This window comes from Hipposideros armiger, unplaced genomic scaffold (genome assembly GCF_001890085.2).
Source record: "Hipposideros armiger isolate ML-2016 unplaced genomic scaffold, ASM189008v1 scaffold_305, whole genome shotgun sequence".
NCBI lineage: Eukaryota > Metazoa > Chordata > Mammalia > Chiroptera > Hipposideridae > Hipposideros > Hipposideros armiger.
In genome coordinates this window covers 918,611-940,397 of record NW_017731655.1, presented here as the reverse complement: position 1 = coordinate 940,397, position 21,787 = coordinate 918,611, and the positions used below count along the sequence as shown (strand labels likewise).

Sequence of the window (21,787 nt, the reverse complement as noted above, 5' to 3'; positions counted from 1 at the left end):
GAACCCAGGCAGTAAGGTTCAGAGTCCATTTCGCACACTATATTTATAGAGGCTGTTGTGTGGGGATGGGTTTAGGTATACAATTCATTTTCTATCTTTTGCTCCTCTGTGTTTTGTTTTGTTTTGCTTTCTGAAGTAATGTTTTTTGGACAAATGCTTTGTTACAAGGAAAAGATATGATTCCCATTTTTTATACAGACATTAGGTCTTCTGGCACTCTCTCTTTGTACCATCAAATAAAAGAATTAGAATTGTGTGCTCGCCTCGGCAGCACATATACTAAAAAGAATTAGAATTGTAAAAAATACATTAAAAATGAAATTAAAATGAGAAACTTGTTTGGGTTTAAATAGTAGAAAAACTCAGGAAATTAATCAAACTCTAAAAAATATACATTTCAAACTAATTTCTTTGATTTTGTACTTAATTTTTAAAAACATGAAAAATATGTTGTAATTCTTTACAATGCTTTGATAATGCTTTAGGAAAAAAACAGTAAGAAAATATGTACCACTTTAATTAAATATACTCTTTCTTTTAAAAAAAGTGTATTTTGTGTGGCTCTATCATTATTTATTCCAGATTGATAACAACAACATCACAATGAAAGGATTATTGCTCTCATTTCACAAATGAGGAAACCGAGCTTTAAAAAGATTAAATGGATTGGAAACCAAGTGTATTTGACTCAAAATATATCTTTTTTCACACTAAACACTGCCCCTTCCTCAAGCCAATGAAGCTACTCTATATATGTTCATGAAAAGAGAGTGATATTGTTTCTCAGTCAGCTAGGTTTTTGTTGTGGGTTGAATTGTTCCCCACACCACCCCACAGGCACAAATTCATATTTTGAAGTCCTAACCCCCCCCCCAGTCCCTCAAAATGGACTGTTTTTGGATAGAGGGTCTTTAAAGAGTTAAGTTAAAAAAAAAGGAGATCATTATGGTGGGTTCTAATCCAATATGACTGAGGTCCTTATAAAAGAGATTAGGACACAGACATAGAAACTAATCAGCTGACATCTTGATCTCAGACTTCTAGCCTGAAGAATTGTGAGAAATTTTCTGTTGTTTCATTCTTATCCCTGGAAGCAGAAAATTCTCCAAAAACAGTCAACCAAAACAATCTAAGTCCACATGTCACAAGAGAGGACAAAAGATAACCGGTATCTCCTGAAATTGGGGCAAAGCCAATAGGCTAACGTGTTGTGGCGGGCCAACTCCACAGAGTCATCTATGAGTCCTCCTTTACAGTTAATCTTATTCTCCTCTTGCCCTACAGTACAGTAACACCTTGGTTTGTGAGCATAATTCGTCCCAGAAACAAACTACTTGTGTTTCAAGACATCACTGGTTTACCACGTTGAATGTACTTTCTTTGCACAGAACTACAATGTAATGCATAAAGAGGCTCCCATGTTTCTTTCACAACCCACATCTTTAGTCATATTAAAGTTGAATCGAAAACAAGCATTAAAATTTACTAGCTTTTTGGCATATTATTTAATTATTTGAGGCCCCATTTTCCTCTCTGTAAACAAGGGAAAATAAAACAGGCAAAACAATCCCCAGCCCCAGCCTCTACTCCCCCTTCCTACTCCACTCAGTCCTCAATATTCTCCTTCAAAATAAAGGACACTATTCACTTATTTTCCCAGGCCAAGTTTTTGGAGCATTAGTGAATTCCCTCTTTCCTATACAACCCTTATTAAAAAGGTCAGCAGAGCCAGCTGAGTGGCTCAGTTGGTTAAGAGCTTGCTCAAGAGTGTGAGCTCTGAGCAACAGGGTCATCAGTTCAATTCCCAGCCTGAGCTGAGCTGCCACTGAGCTGCCAACAGGTGGCAGGATGGCCCAGCTAAAAAAAAAAATTCAGCCAACCCTACTAGCAATTTTATACACACACACACACACACACACACACACACACACACACACACACACATAATGATTCTAAACAATTCCCACCACCTCTGTTGATACCACCATAATATAAGGTTTATCTTTAACATTGGACTACACACTGCAATCTTTAAAATGGGAGTATTTTACACCAAAGGTTATTTAATGCAATGATAGTTTTAAGGAATCCATTTGCAGATTGTCGACTTTCTTATGTACATGTTCCTAATATCACTTCCCTGGTAATAAACATGTGTCATATTTATTTTCTAACATTACCAAGAGGAAAAAGAAAAAGCATGGTCATACTTGTACATCTTAATCTCGTGCATTACTCTGAGATGTGGACAAGTCTGAGGCACCAAGCAAAACACCGTAACTATTGGTTTGGGAAGACTTCTACAGGGAATAATGAAGGTAATTCAAAACCTTAGAGCTTTAAGTGTTTTAAGTTGTAAGCACTTTTATTAATAAATATCCTAGAATCAATTCATCGCATTGGAAATGGATTTTCTAAAGATTTGTTTTTAGAGCAATTTTAGGTTCACAGCAAAACTGAGAGAAAGGTTCAGAGGTTTCCCATAGGCCCTCTGCCTCCCTGTCCACTACCAACAGCCTCTAGCAGAGTGCTTCATTTGTAACAATTGACGAACATACATTAACACATCACAATCACCCAAAGTCCATAGTTTATACACAGTTTATCCATTCACTTACTGACGGACATTTTGGTTGCTTCCAAATTTTGGCAATTATGAAAACCGCTGCTGTGAACCTCCACGTGCAGGTTTTTATGTGGATATAAGTTTTCAATTTCTTTGGATAAATACCAAGGAATGAGATGTCTGGATCATATGGGAAGACTATGTTTAGTTTTGTAAGCAACCCACCAAACTGTCTTCCAAAGTGGCTGTACCGTTTTGCAGTCCCACCACCAATAACGACAGTTCCTGTTGTTCCACGTCCTCACCAGCATTTGGTGTTGACAGTGTTCTGGATTTTGACCATTCTGATAGCAGTTTAGTGATATCTCATTGTTTTAATTAGCATCTCCCTAATGACACATGATGTGGAGCATCTTTTCATATGTGTATGTACCATCTGTACATCTTCAATGAGTTGTCTGTTAAGGTCATTAGCCCATTTTTTAATTGGGTTGTTTGTTTTTGTTGAGTTTTCAGAGTTTTTTGTATATTTTGGCTAACAGTCCTTTGCAAATATTTCTCCCAGTCTATGGCATGTCTTCTCACCCTCTTGGCATTATCTTTCAGAGAGAAGTTTTCCATTTTAATGAAGTCTAGCCTATCAATTCTTTCATGGACTGTGCCTTTGGTGTTCTATCTAAAATGTCACTGCAATACTCCAAATCATCTAGGTTTACTCCTACAATATCCTCAAAAAGATTTATAGTTTTGTTTTACATTTAAGTCTGTGATCCTTTTAGAGTTAAGTTATGTGAAGGGTTAAGGTCTGTGTCTAGAATTATTTATTTATTTATTTATTTATTTTTTGCAGGTAGGTGTCCAGTTGTTCTAGCATTATTTATTGAAAAGACTATCTTTGCTCCATTACATGGCCTTTGTTCCTTTGTCAAAGATCAACTGACTATATCTATGTGGGTGTACTTCTGGGCTCTCTAGTCTGTTCCACTGATCTAGTTGTCTATTCCCTCATTGATACCATATGGTCTTGATCACTGTAGCTTTATGGTAAGTCGTGAAGTTGAGGAGTGCCAGTCCTCCAGCACTGTTGCTCTCCTTCCGTATTGCGTTGGCTGTTCTGGATCTTTTGCCTCTCCACAGCAACTTCAGAATCAGCTTGTTGATATCCATGAAATAACTTGCTGGTATTTTCATTGGTAACTTATTGAATCTACGGATCAAGTTGGGAAGAACTGATACCTTGAGAATATTGACTCTTCCTGTTCATAAACATAGGATATGTCTCCATTTTTTTTAGTACTTTTTTGTTTTTGTTCATCAGAGATTATTTTTGTTTTGCTTTGTGTTTTTAACCTGGCATTATATTATATGATGTATGTTTTATATCTGATTTCCTTATTAGAATCTAAACTTCGTAAGGGTAGCAACTTGTATTTGTTTACTGTTATATTCCCAGCAATTAGGAAAATTCCTAATATACAGTAGGCTCTCACTTAAGATGTGATAAACAACTGAATGTTACTTTATAGGGTTGTTCTGGGAATTAAATAGTATAATTTGTTGTATTATTAAGTACTTAGTCTAGTACCAAACAATATGATACACATTAAATAATAGTAATACTTAAATAGTATTAACAAAAGTCACTTTCCTAAGGTTTTACTCATTTAAGCTTTATTCAAAAATCTATGAGATGCATATTATTATTCAATTTAATAGATAAGGAAACTAAGACAAAGAAATATTAACCTGCCCCAAATCTCAGATAATAAGCACTAGAAGTTGAACTGAGCTAAAAGCTGGCTCCAGAAACTTTTTTTTTATCACTATACTTCTCTTTTAATCACTATACTTCTCTAATGGCTTTCAATAATAGTTGACTTTTAATTATGAATATTATTAGCATCATCATTTCAGGAATACAAATTTTAAACAGAAATCCATTTGGTTTTTATATACATCACATTGAGAAAACTTGATCGGCATATTGAAAAATTTGGAAATTTGAGCATTAATGACAATGAGGACAGTTTTTTTGTTGTTAAGTTTAGAAGTCACTCTATCTTTGTACTTTATCATTGTTGTAACTGCTAATGTCTAAGATCCATAGTAGAATGACTAATAGGTATCCTGATCTGTTATTAATCAAGCTACCTCAGGTGCCCAGCATAGGGTTGGTATAAGATAGGTGGTCATTAAATATTTGTTGAAAAAAATTAATGCATGAATGAGTAGGTGCATGAATGAAAAGTTTATAACTATAGAAAGAAGTCTTTAAGTTAGTTGATAATTTCTGCAGGAATCTTCACTTAGTGTACTCTTTTAGTAGGTCACAGAGAAGCTTTTCTCATTGTGCTATTTTAATATGACAACATTAAATTCAGGCACAATTACAACTGTTTACTAAATGAAAAAGGATACAATTCCACTTCTTTGGCTTTTGACAGTCTAAAATGTCAATGCTTAAATATTTTATGTGCTAATGCATCATACACATTTAGTAAGAGAGACTTTTCCAAATTGTCCTCTTAAACAAAATTACTTGGGACAAAATCTGGTTTTCCCAGATCATATTTAATAGAATGTCATTCCAATGTAATCCTAAAAGCCATCCCAAACTTAAGTTTTTCCCTCCTGTGCCCAGTTTAAAACCCCTATATTTTCAAATAAGCCTCCATCTTGCTTTCTTAGAGTTGGTGCACTCATTCATTCATTCATCTATTCATTCATTCAATTTTACTTGGTTCTTGTACTTTTAAAGTATTTTTCATTTCAACTTCCTCGTAAAACTGGGTTGTGAATGAAATAAATAAAATCTGTCCCTGAAAGGTTAACCTCAAATTTATGTGTGTGGTAAATAGTGGCACAGAGTTATACAGCTAGACCTTGTGAAACCAATTTCAATGTTCTTTCTGCTATATAACAGGCAAGTGTACTAGGTCCTAGTACTAAAAAAAAAAAAAAAAGGCACATTCTCTGTTTCATGGAGAATCACAAGACAGACAGGACTTGTAAATTAATCTTTATCTCTGCCTCTCAGCTTCATTTTGATTACTCACTTCACAGCTTTTTCAATCTCTAGAAAAGACTGCTATAGTCATCCTCAAATGCTCCAAACTATTCCTGGAAATATTTTTATACTTTAGTATCAATGTTCAAAAACAGGCTGATGGGATTCCTGAAACGTATTCTTCAGTATTAAGTGTATGACTTACCTGCTAGATATCTAAATACATCTATACCTTCAACACCTGGATGATAGCCAGAATCTTTGTTTCAAAAGTGCTTTTCATACATTACCTACATATAGAATCTAAGAACACCAAAGGAAACGTAGCCTGTGGATTTAAATATGACTGCAGACGCCAATGATAAGAATAAGTTATTTCTAGGAGGAACGCTCCCTCAAATAGGGTTCTCTAAGAGAAAAATAAAATGGTAAGCTTTCAGTGCATATACATTTTAAGTGTATGTATGGACACATGTTTAACATTAGACACAAGAAAGCCCCTGTTATTGACATGAAGTCAAAAGAAAATGGTTGACATAGGTGCCATGTTTCTTAGTAGAAAGTAATGACAAGAAAATGGATGTGAGGACTGGACATGACTACAGTGGAGGAGCTGTTGTGCAGGGGCTGACCTACAGAGCAGGATTCACTTTAGCAGGACTCAGGTACCTGTCCAGTCTGCCCCTTGGGTGTGTCTTCCTTGGAGGCAGCTGGGTAGTGCTCTGGATCAGTCTAAAGCTGGCTACCAGGAGTGCCAGCCTGCCCCGGGGCCTTCCGGGAGGGGCCCTGCTGCAGATCAAGTTCAGCCACAGCCTGTACCCTGCATGGGGCCACCTGGCATGAACCACAGAGTACTCCACAGATGGCTGCCACTCATGCTGGGCTTAGAGGTGCCTACAGAGGCCAAGACGTGAACAGGGGCCAGCTGTTACTAGTAGTCCTAACCCAGGTTTAGGACTACTCAGCCAGAGGTACAGGACACACCAAAGCCAGATGCTGCTTTTGTGGGTTTAGTAAATCTTTGAGAGATTTTTAGGAAAGTCTGCAGCATGAGCCAAGTTAGGCTGTTTGTATGGAAAAGCCATAGGAAATGGCTTGGGTGTTTCCAAAAGTTGGGTGGGGCAGAAGTCTCAGGAAATAACCAGGGTGGAGTGAACAGTCTTAGTCAAGTTGATGGAGACTCAGATATTGCAGTCACCGACCTCTGCAAGATGAAAGGGGTGGAGGGGCTCAACAAAGGGACAATGCCTTTTGCCAACCCCTCCATCCAGAAAAAATCTGCCCCTCCAGACTTTGCCCTGAAGCCAGGCAACTCAGTTCCTACCCATATGATCCTGGTGTGCCACTGGGTCCCACAGGACACCCACTACAAAAGGCCACTCTACCAGGAAGCATAGCAGCCCTACCTAATACATGGAAACAAACACTGGGAGGCAGCCAAAATGGGAAAACAAAGAAAGATGATTCAAATAAAAGAACAGAACAAAGCTCCAGAAGAAGAACTAAACAAAATGGAGAAAACTAATCTACTAGACACAGAGTTCAAAACACTGGTTATAAGGATGCTCAATGATCTCAGGGAGAACTTCAACACAGAGATAGGAAACAAAAATGGAGATAGAAAACATAAAAAAAGAAACAGTCAGAAATAAAGAATATAATAATTGAAATAAAGAATACATAAGAGGACATCGACAGCAGATCAGATGAAGCGGAAGATCAAATCAGCTATTTAGAAGATAAGGTAGTATAAAACACCCAAACAGAACAGCAAAAATATAAAAGAACCCAAAATAATGACGACAGTTTAAGGGGCCTCTTGGACAACATCAGAGTAGCAACACTGGCATCACAGGGGTACCAGAAGCAGAAGAAAACAAGGAATTGAAAACCTAGTTGAATAAATAATGACGGAAAACTTCCCTAACCTGGTAAACAAAATAGACACACAAGCCCAGGAGCACAGAGAGTTCCAAATAAAAAGAACAAAAAGAGGCCCAAACCAAGATACATCATAACTAAAATGCTAAAGGTTAAAGACAAAGAAAGAATCTTAAAAACAGCAAGAGAAAAGCAGTTAGTCATCTATAAAGGAGCTCCCATAAGACTGTCAGCTGATCTCTTAACAGAAACTTTGCAGGCAAAAAAGACATTGGCACAAATATTCAAAGTGATGAAAAGCAAGGACCTACAGCCAAGAGTACTCTACCCAGCAAAGCTATCATTTAGAATCAAAGGAGAGATAAAGAGCTTCCCAGACAGGAAAAAACTAAAGGAGTTCATCACCACCAAACCAGTAGTACAAGAAATGTTAGAGGGACTTCTTTAAGGCAAAAATAAATAAATAAATAAATAAATAAATAAAATAAAATAAAAAATATAAATAATAAAATAGCAATAACTACATATCTTTCAACAATTACTTTAAATGTTAAATGTAAGTGGATGAAATGCTCCAATCAAACCATAGGGTGGCTAAATGGATACGAAAACAACACCCTTACATACGCTGCCTACAAAAGACTCATTTTAGATTGAAAGACACAGATGGACTGAAAGTAAACACCCGGTAATCCCACTTCTCAGGATTTGTCTGAAGAAACCCAAGCTACTTCGAAGGGACTTGTGCATCCATATGTTCATTACAGCATTGTTTACAATGGCCAAGATATAGAGGCAGCCTGGGTGCCTGCTGATGGAAGAATGGATAAAAAGGAGGTGGTACATATATACGATGGAATATTGCTCGGCCATGGAAGGGAATGGGTTCTCGCCATCTGCAGCAGCATGGATGGACCTGGAGGGTGTTGTGCTGAGTGGAGCTTCAGACAGAGAAAGACAGATGCCATGTGATTTCACTTATATGTGGAATCTAAAGAACAAAATGAAACAAAAGAAACAATACAGATAGAAACCCATAGATACATAAAACATTTTGATGTTTGCCAGATGGGAGGGGGTTTGAGGTAGGAAGGGTAAAAAGGGAAAGGGATTAAGAAGTTACAAATAGGGCCGGCCGAGTGGCTCAGTTGGTTAAGAGCTCGCTCAAGAGTGCGAGCTCTGAGCAACAGCGTTCTATTCCCAGCCCAAGCTGAGTTGCCACTGAGCTGCCAACAGGTGGCAGGTGGCTCAGCTTAAACAAAAAAAAGAAGTTACAAATAGATTTTTACAAAGTAGTCATAGGGATGTAGGTTATAGCACACGGAATACAGTCAATAACACTGTAATAACCATGTATGGTGTCAGATGGGTACTAGGTTTATCGAGGTGATAGATGGGAGGGGGCTGGGGGCAGGTTGAAAATAGTGAAGGGATTAAGAAGTAGAAATTCATAGTTACAAATTAGTCATGGGGATGTAAAGGAAAGCCTAGGGAATATAGTCAATAATATTGTAATAACTATGTCTAGTGCCAGATGGGTGCTAAACTAGTCAGGGAGATCACTGCTTAAACTATATAAATGTGTAACCACTATGCTGTACACCTGATATAAATATCAAACAATATTGAATGTCAACTGTAACTGATAAATTTAAAAACAGAGGAAAAAAGAAAGAATATGACTCTAAAATATGAATGTCTATTATAAGATAATCTAATGATAATAAAACCTGAGGAAATAAACACTAGAAAATAGCAACAACAAAAAAATGTGTGTGTGTGTGTGTGTGTGTGTGTGTGTGTGTGTATAGCAACCTGCAATAATATCAGATTTTCTGAGCTTACCATTTTGATTAACACTTGTAAATGAAGGTGTTTGTTTATTTAAACATTATTAAAAATAAATAAACATTATGGGGGGTTGGAGAACTGAAGGTCATAGGCAAGTCGATAGGAATTCCCAGGCTTCCCTCATACATAACCTGAGTGATGACTACTCCAAGAGCTGAGAAAAGTTGAGAAATTCCGGGGAAAAGCAAGAGGAATGACAGTCAGGCAACTACAGAGTAGATTTCACCTTCAGTGATCAAATAAGAATACAGTCACACAGTATTTTTAAAATAAAGAGTGAGGTATGATATATGGCAAAGAGTTATAAAAAATTAGGGTATATTTTGATGATAAAAAAATACAAATGGGGACCGGCCGAGTGGCGCGATGGTTAAGAGCTGGCTTGGGATGCCAGAGAGCCCCAGTTCGGATCCCACATATGAGGGCCAGTGACACTGCCCTCTATAGCTAAGATGCTGAACAACTGCTCAACCTGGAGATGGGCTACCGTGAGTCGCCAGCGACGGCGTAGGCTGCAGCCTCTGTGACAGTGGGTTGCCATGGGCTACCATGTGTGGCCAGCAGCCAGTGTGAGCGGCCAGCAGCCAGCGTGAGCGGCCATCCAGAAGCTGGCGACTGATCTGCCTCGCCTGGGAAGAGCACAATGTTGGTGCCAACTTGGGCCAGTGAAGCAACGTCCTCCACAACTAGACTGAAGAACAAAAGGACAGCAACTTGTCTGTTCCCCTTCCCCCCAATTCCCCAGCGCTGTTCCCATCCCCCCAATTCCCCAATAAAAATCTTTAAAAAAAAAAAAACAAATGTAACTGAATGCAAGTAACTTATTCTTCACTATAGACCACAATCCTGGCACCATCACAAATTAAATAATTTCTAATTAACACAGCTTTTTATGGTCCGTGTTTAAACAATGACGGAAATTAAAATGATCTAAATTTAACCCCTTAAAAGTCAGAAAAGAATAACTATTGCATTGTTCCATACACCTAAAACTAATAATAAATTTTTTTTAAAAAGTCAGAAAATAAAAAAAATTCAAGTTTAATAGCCATATATAAAGGCTCACTTAATCACAGTAAAGTGTGGGAATAAGTGTTTATAAGTAATTACACAGAAGTTACGATCACTCACCTTATTTAAATACAGAAAGAGATGAACAGAAAATGAAGGCAGCCGTTTGTTGACTAAAAGAATTCGAGTTTGGAAGGGATGTTATGGATTGCTTATTATAATAATTTTACTGGTGAACATTTCTATTTCAGAGCTGAACTAAATTTTGTTGTAGCCTAAATAATGAAAGGTATAGTTAGGTGAACTCTAACTTACAGCCCTGTACAGTACGCGAGAAGGCTGGCTATACCAGTCAGGGTCCAATTAGGAGACAGGAACACCACCAGTAATTTGCATAAGGAAAATTTAATATAAATAATTATCCACTAGTAAAAAAGGTGGTTAACTACCAAAAGAGGTAAAAAAAGGAGCAGTTTAGGGGTGATCAAGTAGCAACTGCAGAACACAGCGATTGCCTGCAGAGCTGAAGCACAGTGAATAAGGCAGGAAGTACACATGCAGAAGAGCCGTCACTCCCAGCATGAGTCAGCTATCTTTGGACAGGTTGTTGACTCCCACAGGCACTGTGCTGGTGACAAAGACACTTGCTATAGAGTGTGTAGGCCCCAGAGGGGGAGGGTTACAGGCAGTCTTTGGGTGTTGTCTCCCGGAGGGCAGAGGAGCTTATGAGAAGATTTAGACTACAGCTTAGCCCTAAGATAAAGGCTACTGCCTACTAGTCTGGGAAGTGCCCCATGGAAAGCAGCACTCTGGGAAGTGGAAGCAAAGTCCGTTCCTGCTGTTCTGCCTGTGTAGGATCCCTCTAGTCTCTTAAATTGACAAACCCTAACATCAAGTCAGCTGTCTGGTGTCCACTTCTGGTAACGTAAGAAATATCAAAGGACCATTTGAAGAAGAGTGGCCTTAAAATTAATAGTTAGCCTGCTGTTACTTCCACCATTGTTGGTTGTGGAAATTCATAAAGGTGCCATCTGTAGAAGGTCATATGTTTACGCTGACAGTAACAAATAATAATTTCTTGGTTCTTATTTCTAAATTTGGTTACCTATTATATCATTCTGACTTCCAACTATTTACCAAGAAATCATGCTGGTGGCATTATTTACCAAAGTCATTTCTTATTGAGGTATAGATACAGCACTTAAACTTTAAGTGCACAACTCAATAAATTTTTACACATATATACACTCACGTAGCTACCACCCAAGACCAGATACTAAAGTCTATTACCAACACCCTGGAAACCTAATTCTTGTTCTGGCAAAGCAGTAATCATTTATATTTTAAATGTTCCCTTAAAAAATCTTTACTCATTATCTTATGTATTTAGTATAACTAATATAAACTACAAAGAAAAATAATAAAGCATCCTTTTGTAGTGAAAACTAAGCATGCAAGAAGTTACTGTTAGTTTAAGAATATTTAATTTTTCATTCTACATTTCTTTCTAAAGTTGTCAAAGCACTCTAGAAATGATTGCGCTACTCTTCTTTCTGTGTGAGCTGATGATAATTAGCAATTTCTCATTATTTCAGAGGAAAAAGGACTGAAATATAAAGAACGCATACAACCTCAAATATCCCTCTGCACTTTTTCATAGAAATAGAGCTGGAATTCAAGTTTTTGAGAATAAATTATTTTCCACTAATACCAAACAGTCCCCTTAATGTGAGAAAATTCTACATGTATGCAAAATAATAACAACAAATGCCTAGCAATAATTTGGGTTGCTAAGTAAGTTTAATACATGCAAAACCAAAATTTTAAGTATATAATACACTGTTTTCTTCAAAACTCATAGAAATTAACATATTAATGAATGTAAGACATTTTTACTATATCATTTTATTGCAAATAGTGAAAGGAAAGTAACACATTAAATATGAAAAGCAGTTTTCCCTTGTATTTTAAGACAACATTTGGATTTTAGAACTGTTCAAACTCTTCGGTTGAATAAATTTAACCAATTAACCAGTATGAGCTCAGTAATTCAAGAGGCTCAAGAAATTTGATATTATAAGTTTTCCCTTATCCCCACGTATTAGTAGGTTTCTGAAAACCTATTGTAATATTTTACATTATTATCATATAGAATTTAAAAATTGTCATTTTGAAGTTTGGCACATTCAACTACATAGTTTATTTTTTTCCTACTATCTTTCCATCACAAGTCAAAAGCCTTTGAACTTAGATTAGGCCTCGTAGCCTGAAGGTGGTGAGTGTTTTTCCAGGTTTTCAGATTTTTTTTTAAATGCCTGCTTCCACTGGACTCTGTTCAATTTTTTCTAATGGGAAGCATACTTTAAAAAGCCTTGATTTTATGTTTTTAATATATTATTTTACTTTATTGCTCTTCCCTGAGAGCACTTACAACCAACTTATTTTTAAAAGTTTTATATTTGGTAATATTTTGTTGGTTCTTTGGTTCCTGTTTTAATGGGCTTTCCAAAATTAAACGAATTTGCAGATTTCCCAAACAAACATATCCGTGCAGGACAGGACAGTGCAATACTGAAATTAAGTAATACAATGCAAATGCTTTCTGCATTACCCATTTGATGCATAGAAAGTGAGGAAGATTGCCAATGGGTTCATTTTAAGGAGGAAACTACCATTTTGAAATAAAATACAAAGTTTACTACATAGACCATAATTTATTCTGAATTATGTTCAATTTGGGAGTATCCTCTTGCATTTATACATAAGGAAATGATGTCAGGAGCTGACCTATTATTTTCAAAGACAAAGGTTATCACACACAAGTTACTGTTTCTAGCTTATATGTTCACTTCAAATTGTCTTAATGAATCAACACTGTACAGTTTCATGAAACGTACATGTTTAAAGTGTCCAAAAAGAAGAATGCTGTATTTAACATTTGGCCACCTTAAGCGTAATGCCTCTGGATGGATGCTACCCCTACTTCCTTCATCCTCGCTGAGGAAGGATATTTGGTCACACTTACTCCCACACACACAGCTGAGTTATTCGCCCTGATCTCAGGTCTCTTCTTTCCATCTCCCATCTAGTTTTTATTATTATTCCAGGTTTCTTCCTCTTCCTTCCTTCCTCCCCACCCACTCAAACCAACCACCCACTGAAATCCTGAGTTCTGCTCGTCAGGAGTTTTTTACAATTAGCACTTTCCCCCCATTTCCCTTCAGAAATACTTTTGCATGCCTTATTTCTCCTCAGAGATCACTTGCTCACCTCAGTTCTACAATCCTTCTCCAACCTCTACTTATCCCTACAGAGGTTTAGACCATTTCCTGCTCCTCCATTTCTCTTTCCATAACAAAATATTTCTTTGGAAGGCGCGGCCAAGAATCCCAAAAAAGCAAATTCCGAGAACCAGTGCAGTAACAGGGCTTTGAATTAGATGAGAAATTTTACAACGCTATGGTAATGCTGATGTGCAGTATGGTTAGTGCCTAGCTAACCGCATTTCCATTTGTAATGTGGAAGTACTGCCAAGAACTTGAATCAAGCTTACGTATAACAGCGCTTGTTACCTAGGATTCTATGCTGTTACACAGCTCTTCTGAATGACCCGTGATAATTGGGATGTGAAGTTTGATATTGTGTACAAGTGTCTGTAGACTCTAGCAAGCATGGAAGGCAATATACTAAAAAGTAATATTATAGCTATCAATTTCTAAACAGGTTTTTGTAATAAATTAGATAAGCGATGTGAAAATGCACCTCACATATTTTCACTTTTTGACTTCTGATTGTTTTCACTTAATTTTCAATACTAAAATGTCATTATTAACCTTTGTATTCTGTAACATAACCCGTTATTCATTCAATAAATATTCATTCAATAAATATTCACACAATAAATATTTACTAAAGAGCAACCGTGTGCCAAACACAGTTCAGCATAAATGATCAATAAAGCCTTGATTTACAACTTACCATGGGCCATGCGATGGAACCAATAGTAGCCAAAGTCAACGCCTAAGAAAGTCAAATACCAAGTCCATGGGGAATCCCAAGGCAAGCTGAGGAGCCTGTAGTTCTCCCAAACATAAATGTAACTGGTCAGTTCAATGCTCCTGGAAAACAAACTGGAAAAATAAAATCCACAAGCAATGATTATACTACATGTAGAAGTAAAATTATGCTAAAACATTTTCAATAACATTTAAGTTTTAATATATGCATGTATTATGATAACATTCTTCTGCCCTTTGTTGTTTCTTACTACTCTGTCATGCCTTTTAAAAGGCTCAGTTTCCTTGGTATCAAAATAATTCATTTATTTCCTTTTGTTTCATAGGTATTTGTTTCACGAATGCCACCTATTTGCACCCTCAATTTCATGGAATTTAGGATGCCATTCCTTTTTTTGTGTCTCTTAAAATGCTTTTTGTGGAACCCATACAACATAAATGTGACAAAATTACAACTTCCTTTCTGTGTTTGTCCTTTCTAAATCTTAATTATTTAAAAGAACACAGTAGGGGTGCTTTTAAAAAGAAGTATAACAAAGCAGAAAATTATAATTAGCCTATTTTAAAAGGGGACTGCAAATTGCCTACTGTCTTAAAAGATGTTGCTCCTGTAATATTTGCCTTTAAAGTTGCTTCTAGCTAATTATTCTTTCGCTTTGCTCCTTCTTTCCTCTCTCTCTCTCTCCTCTCTCTCTCTCTCTCTTTCCTCTCTCTCTCTCTATTGCACGCGCGCACGCATGCACGTGTACACGTGCGCACACACACACACGCACACGTGCGCACACACACACACACACACACACACTTTTGATGCTTTTAGATGTTATTCTTAGGATTACAAATTGGATACTCATAGCATTTCAATATTTTTCATAGTAATATAAACAACAGCTCTCAAAATATAAGTGAATAATATTCCCCTAGAAATAAAGTATACAAACCTAGTTAAAATAAACAATTGTTTTTAAAACTCAGGCAATACAATATGTCTTGCCGCCCATTGTATCAAGTTTCTGTAAATTCTTATTTCAAGAACTTTCAAAAACTTTCAAAAAGTACACAAAATATGCTTCAATTTTATAAAATGTGGTATTGTTTCTTTGAATTTTCTGTGATCAAATTTAAGATCAGACTCAAGATAATTTTTCCTTTTATCATTTTTATAATTTGATTGAAGTAACTTTTTCTTTTATATTGATCATTAATAATATGGAAAACAAATTGAGAATTCTACCTAATAAAGATTTATTGATAAACCATTAACAAGTGAGGAAATTCATAAATATTCTAATTTTAAATAAAAGTTGAAGCAGCTTAAGTATATTGTTTAAATTTATCATTTTAATAGTATTTCCCTTTACGCGGTCAGCTTTCATGAGTTAGTATGTTATTAGATCTTTTGGAAACCCGTGCCTTTAATTTTAACGTACTTTTGATTTAATTATAATATGAATTTATGATTTCATAACTATAAGATAGTCTCATATTTTGAACACTTCAAGGTATTATTTAATCTGTAAAATAAAACAGTAGGCTACTTTAACAACAGCATTTATATAAATAACTAATAGAAATGCCAAGCGCCTACACTTTTGGCAAGGACTACACATCATCATATCTTAAAATCCAGTTTTCAATTTGAGATTACTGTTGGTTGGTGAATTTCACCCTGTACCTAGAGGGCAAGAAATTACCTAAGAAAAGAGACAAACCACTTCAGATAGGTAGGTGGCAGGTTTAATAAACAAGGAAAGTTATATAGGAGGTTTGCCTTGAGCAACTGCAAGACCAGTATCTCCGTCCACCCCCCTATTACCCTCCCCCACCAAGAATCTTAAAATTTATGCAGGCTTACATCGGAGATATTGTGAGTTTCATGCCAGACTACCGCAATAATGCGAGGCAGAACCTTTTTGCTGCCGGAAGGTCTTGCCTTAAACTTGTAAAAATACTTAACACCTGTGACGTGCAATAACGTGACGCAATAAAACAAGGTATGCCTGTGTAGAGGCCTTAACTAGACTCAGTCATGTATTCAATTCAGGTGGTCTCAACAACACATGAACTCTATCAAGGCTATATCCCTGAAACAGCTGCCAGTGTGGGACTGGTAGGCAGAACATATATTCTAAGGATGGGTAATGGGGTAAGGAGCCAGGGTCCAGTTCATGGGCCAATCAGCATTCCTCTCAATGACCTCCTTCAATAGTTATATGGCTGGAAACATCATTTTTGTCCCTGAGTGCCAGTCCATGATCAGAAAGAAGTGCCTGCCCAGAACTCCTGTCTCAACCTGGGTCACACTCTGGATACCCCAGAATCCCTTGTTAAAGTGTTCCAAGCCTACTTGCAGCACCTACATGGGCCTCTTTCCGGGTCAAATCCTTCACAAGGCTGACCTGTGCAGGTGTGTGAACTCCTGGATGTCACACAGTATTCAAGCGTGTCTATTTTTGGACCTGTAGACAGAGCTGGAACAAGCAGTCTAGGATGTCCACACACGTGTGCATAAGGCCCCTCATGACACAGGACAGGACATGGGCCGGGGGCTCCCACGTTGTTTTGGAATGATGAGGAATCCAAGAATCTAAACTTACCATTTGTCTTCCAATCCATGTATCTTGGCTATTGTAAATAGCGCTGCAGTGAATACAGAGGTGCAAAACTTTTTGAATTAGTGTTTTGGGTTTATTTGGATAAATACCCAGAAGTGGAATATAAGGTAGTTCTACTTTTAACTTTTTTGATGAATCTCCAAACTATTTCCCATAGGGAATATAGTCAAGAATATGGTAATAACTATGTATAGTTCCAGGTGGGTACTAGACTAATCGGGGGGAATCACTTCATAAATTATATGTGTCTAACCACTGTGCCATTCACCAGAAACTCACATAAAATAATGTGAATGTCAACTGCAATTGAAAAATAAAAATAATTAAAAATAAATAAATCTTTTCTTCCAATTTGTTATCCAGGTTATTTATTAAAGTAGGGGGATAGAGCAAATTTTATTTTAAAGAATATTAGCTTGGTTGGTAACTGTTATATATGTAGACTAGGGCTTCTAAAGCATCATTATTGATATTTGGACAAAATGATGTTTTTGTAGGGTTCTTTCCTATAGAAACTATTACTCAAATTATGAAATCTTAAAATTGCTCCCTAATTACCCATTAGTAAAGGGTTAACCATATAAAATTCAACTTTTAGGTTAAGAAATGGTAAATAATATCAATTTTATATGATTAAACCTAATAATTTCTCTAAAATGAGGATTCTAAATCTTGACTCTACTGCCACTTTGGCCAGATAATTCTTTGTTGCAAGGGACTGTCCTCTGAATTGCAGACTATTTAGTGCATACCAGGCCTCTATTTTCCAGATACTACTAGCACAGCCCTCTATTCAAGTTGTGACAACAAAAGTTCCAAATATCTCCCGAGGGGAAAAATTGCCTCAGTCAATAATCCTAAAAAACCATGATCCAGAAAGAAAATTAAAACTTAGAAAATTGAAATAATCTACAGCTTTTTATCTAAGCTTTAGTATCTGTTGTCAAAACTGATCCATTCAAGGGTTCATTCAATCTTTCGATAAATTCATGTTGAGAGCCTACTAGGTACCAGGGACAGCACAAGAGTAGGAGCGGACACGCTGGTGGGCAGGGAAAACCTCATCAATCACCAGCCTCATCAATGTCCCATCAGTTCAGCATCTTTCACTAAAGCTGCTATCTTTCTTGTCATTTCCAGTGACAACTAAAATGGGTTTTAAGATACCAAGACTTCAATAAAAGAGGGTCCCTGGAAAACCTCTATTTGTAACACAAAGAGAACCTGCCTGCAATTGAAATACTTTTTTATTTCCTGTACAGGTGCCAGAACTTAAGCAGACACCCAATTTATTACTTTGTCAACTTACTTATTAGGCTTGACACAAATCGAGCTGAAATACGCCTGACATACTACGGTCCAGGCTTTTTTTTTTTTTTTTTCTTCACACTTTAGCACGAAGCCAAACTTTCCTCAAGGCGAAGGGGAAGAGGCGAGAAGCTGTGGGAGTTCAATTCCCTGCTTTCTATCAGCAAGACGAATATGATCATCTTCCATCATAAATGGGAAAAAACAGCCACGGACTGCCCACAACTCAAAACAATTCAGCAAAAGGATACAGCTGGGAAATGATTATCAAGCTCTGGAAAACCCTTGATTGCAGGAAATAGCACCTACATTTTCAAAAATGTTCCCACCAGACCTTGAATCATAAACCAAAGCTCCTTGCTCTTTCTCTTCCAAATTCCTTCATCTTCTCCCAGCCCTACTCTCCCCACTCCCGCACCACCCCCACCCCAGCATATGACTCTGTGCTCTGGAATTCAAACTTCAACTCTGTAAACCCCATCCTGTGGGAAGTGACATGTGTAATATGTATGTAAATAGTGAGCTTACTGTATCATGTGGAGAGTGAATGGGGTAATACAGGGGCTTTCAATAACTAAATACTAGATCCCTTTTATTCATTAAGTCTGAATGCAAGACCAAAAAAAAAGTGATCTAAATATAAAGAGACATTAGAATCCTCTAATCAATAATCCTCTGTATATAGAGAGGCTTTCCTTCCATTGTCCTACTTTCTTTATAAATTCCCCCTAAATAGCTATTTTCTCTTGGGTCTTAAGTATGTCTTTTGGCAAACGAAAAGTACCCTAATTCTTTATGTGTTTATATAACATATTCTCCCAACACTAGAAATTTGTCCTGTCAATATTTAGTTACTATAAAACCTGGTAAGGCACTAAATTGGTATTCCAGTATGATCCTGGATTTTTTTTAAAGATAAAGTTAATTTATAGGGTTGAGACCTTAAAATAATAAATTACAATAAATATTATTTGGGGGTTGAGCTTATTAATGAAAGTTCGTTAGTTTTCAGTCATCTCAATTTGAATGTACCTATCATCAAAAATAAAAAGGAAATGTTGGGCATATCACTCACCCTTTCAGTATTTCAGGGCTAATTTAAGATATGACAGCATTAGTTTGAATGGACTCTAAAATGATCTAGTTCTCAAATACTCTCATGTTTTAATCATACAAATGAAATTTGATGTAATGCTCTCATTGCAAACTGTTAAAATTTCAAAGCAACTTTCAACATTTTGAATTACGTACCCAGTAGTCACAGACATCTGCCAATTTATACTATTTCATATTAGAGCTGTGTGTGCTGTCTGATGTGCCCGTATTGTGCAAAATTGAAAAATATAAATTAGATATTTTTATTTCTAATAATCTTGTCCCAGAAATCAGGAAATAAATAAATATTTAAGTGAGATCATTCTAAATATCCTTATAAACTTCAGGAACTTATAAATAAATAAATATATTTGTATTGCGTGCATTGGCTTTTCCGAGAAATTTTGCTATTTATTTATTTCAAAATCGCTTAAACCTTAAACCTTGCACTGTTTATCTATAAAGATACTGCCACTTTTGCTCCATCTAGTGGAATATTAATTTTTGCTCAGTAATAACAAAATACATGATACAATCTCTACCTTCAGCAGACAGATAAAATTCGTACTGCTATTATGTACTGTGAAAAGACATTATTTATAAAGCAATTACTTTATTTTATTACATTTTACTACAAGCACAAAACCGTAGACTTTTATAAACACCATGTAGTAGATTGGAAAGAAGTAAATTTGCTACGTTCTTGACTGTGCAAGAAGTAAATTACTTCAAGTAACTTAATCACTCTGTTGAATAAGAACACAGATGCAGACTAATAAGCACAAAGAAAGTTGCATTCATAAGGAAAAGTTGTTCTAACAGCAATCTCTGAAGCTATGCAATTAATAACAACAAAGTCTATTTGTAAGGTTTCTAAGGTAAAAGTTTAGAGGAAATGAGGCATTCTCCCTAGCAAATATAATTAACACACCAGCAAGATCTTTAAAATTTATTTTCTTCAAATGGGGTGTCCTTTGAATGATTTTTTAAGTTAATAAATGTTACTATTAATAACAAAATATTATTCTTAACATTACACAATGCATCGATCTCTTATTTTGGACAATGAATAACTTTATTAAAGTCATCATCCAAAATGACAGGCACTCATTTGTCAGAAGTCTGATGTTGCCCTAAGGCAGTATTACCTCCGATACTAAAGTCTAGTATTAAAAACCCAGTACACAATTTTTCTTTATTCTCCAGTCACACCCCAAGGAGTAAAAAGTATTTCAAAGAAGTTTAATTTCCTCCTCTTTAAATTTTTTTTTTGAAACTTTCTTGTCAGGAATGGAAAATTCCATGGCAGTCATGGCCAGTAAAACTGTGCATACGTAAGGCTGAACACTGCGGAGCTAACTCCATAGTGAAATTTGGCAGTGACCCATATGTATTAAAAGTGGAGTGTCCCCAACTTATTTGAAAATTTACCTACTTAAATTATCCCTCCAACCTATTGCAATTTGATTTATAATCTGCTGTTTCAACAGAATAAATGAACCCATTAAAAACAAACATACTGTAGATATTTATATCGGGAATAAAATTTCTCTGGGGAGGATGCAATTTATGGAAGCAGAAACATTGGAAGGAAGTAACAAATTGAGGTCCCGGTTTTCTAATGAAGGATTGGAAATTGAGTTCTGCTTAAACAAGCAGGAAAAAAAAAATGTGATTATTTTTCACTCGTTAGCATTTAAGTCAGTAGCAGGCTAGTTCACAAGTTTTAGAGAGATTTTATGAAAGAAAATGGATTTAGTAAAAATTTTTGTACGTTTAATTTTTTTTTATAGTCACATATGCAAGTAATTGGTAGAAAGGCAGATTATCTGCATGTGATATACTGCATTTAACTATGATAACTAGAAAGATCCGTCTATAACTTCCAAGACTAGATTCTGACTAGGAGGGCTGCCTACTGGATTTCAGAAGAGCGAAACAGATGCAGGCCTGCCCGGAATCTGGTTCCTAGGACACATGGACTTTTATTATACATGATGGTCTGTTCGACAGGCTTGTAAACAAGATACAATCTTGTCTACGATGACTATTTTCCCTTACATAACGATGTGAAAGATACAGGATGTCGGTTTTTTTTGGATTTTGGTGTTTGTTTTTTTTTTCTATCAATATGGTATGCATGTTACTAATCTTCAGGATATTTCAAATTTTATGTAATAATAAAATTGAGATCCTCAAATGAACATTGTTTTTCCTCAGCGTGCATACAGCATTTCCATGGCACGAATGGCAAAGTGGAAAAACATGTTCAGGGTTTCACTTTGATTTCCACAACTTCTTTTGTCAGAGGCCACATGCCTATTTACGTGATGGCTCACAAACGAATTAACAATTGGTATACCGCCACTTTTCTTCCCATCACGTATTTTAAGAATGGCAAAGCCCTATTGCTCCTGTAGAAAATGAAATTAGTCCC

General features: G+C 36.3%; 1 protein-coding gene across 2 annotated transcripts in view; it reads right to left on the bottom strand.

Annotated features, from left to right (window-relative positions):
- Positions 1 to 21,787, bottom strand: part of AGMO (alkylglycerol monooxygenase) — a 329,212-nt gene that overhangs the window by 302,468 nt on the left and 4,957 nt on the right. For both annotated transcript variants that reach the window (XM_019659889.1, XM_019659890.1), the window contains exon 3: positions 14,295 to 14,446. In XM_019659889.1, the coding sequence (XP_019515434.1) occupies positions 14,295 to 14,446 (152 nt within the window). The remainder of the gene's footprint in view (positions 1 to 14,294; positions 14,447 to 21,787) is intronic.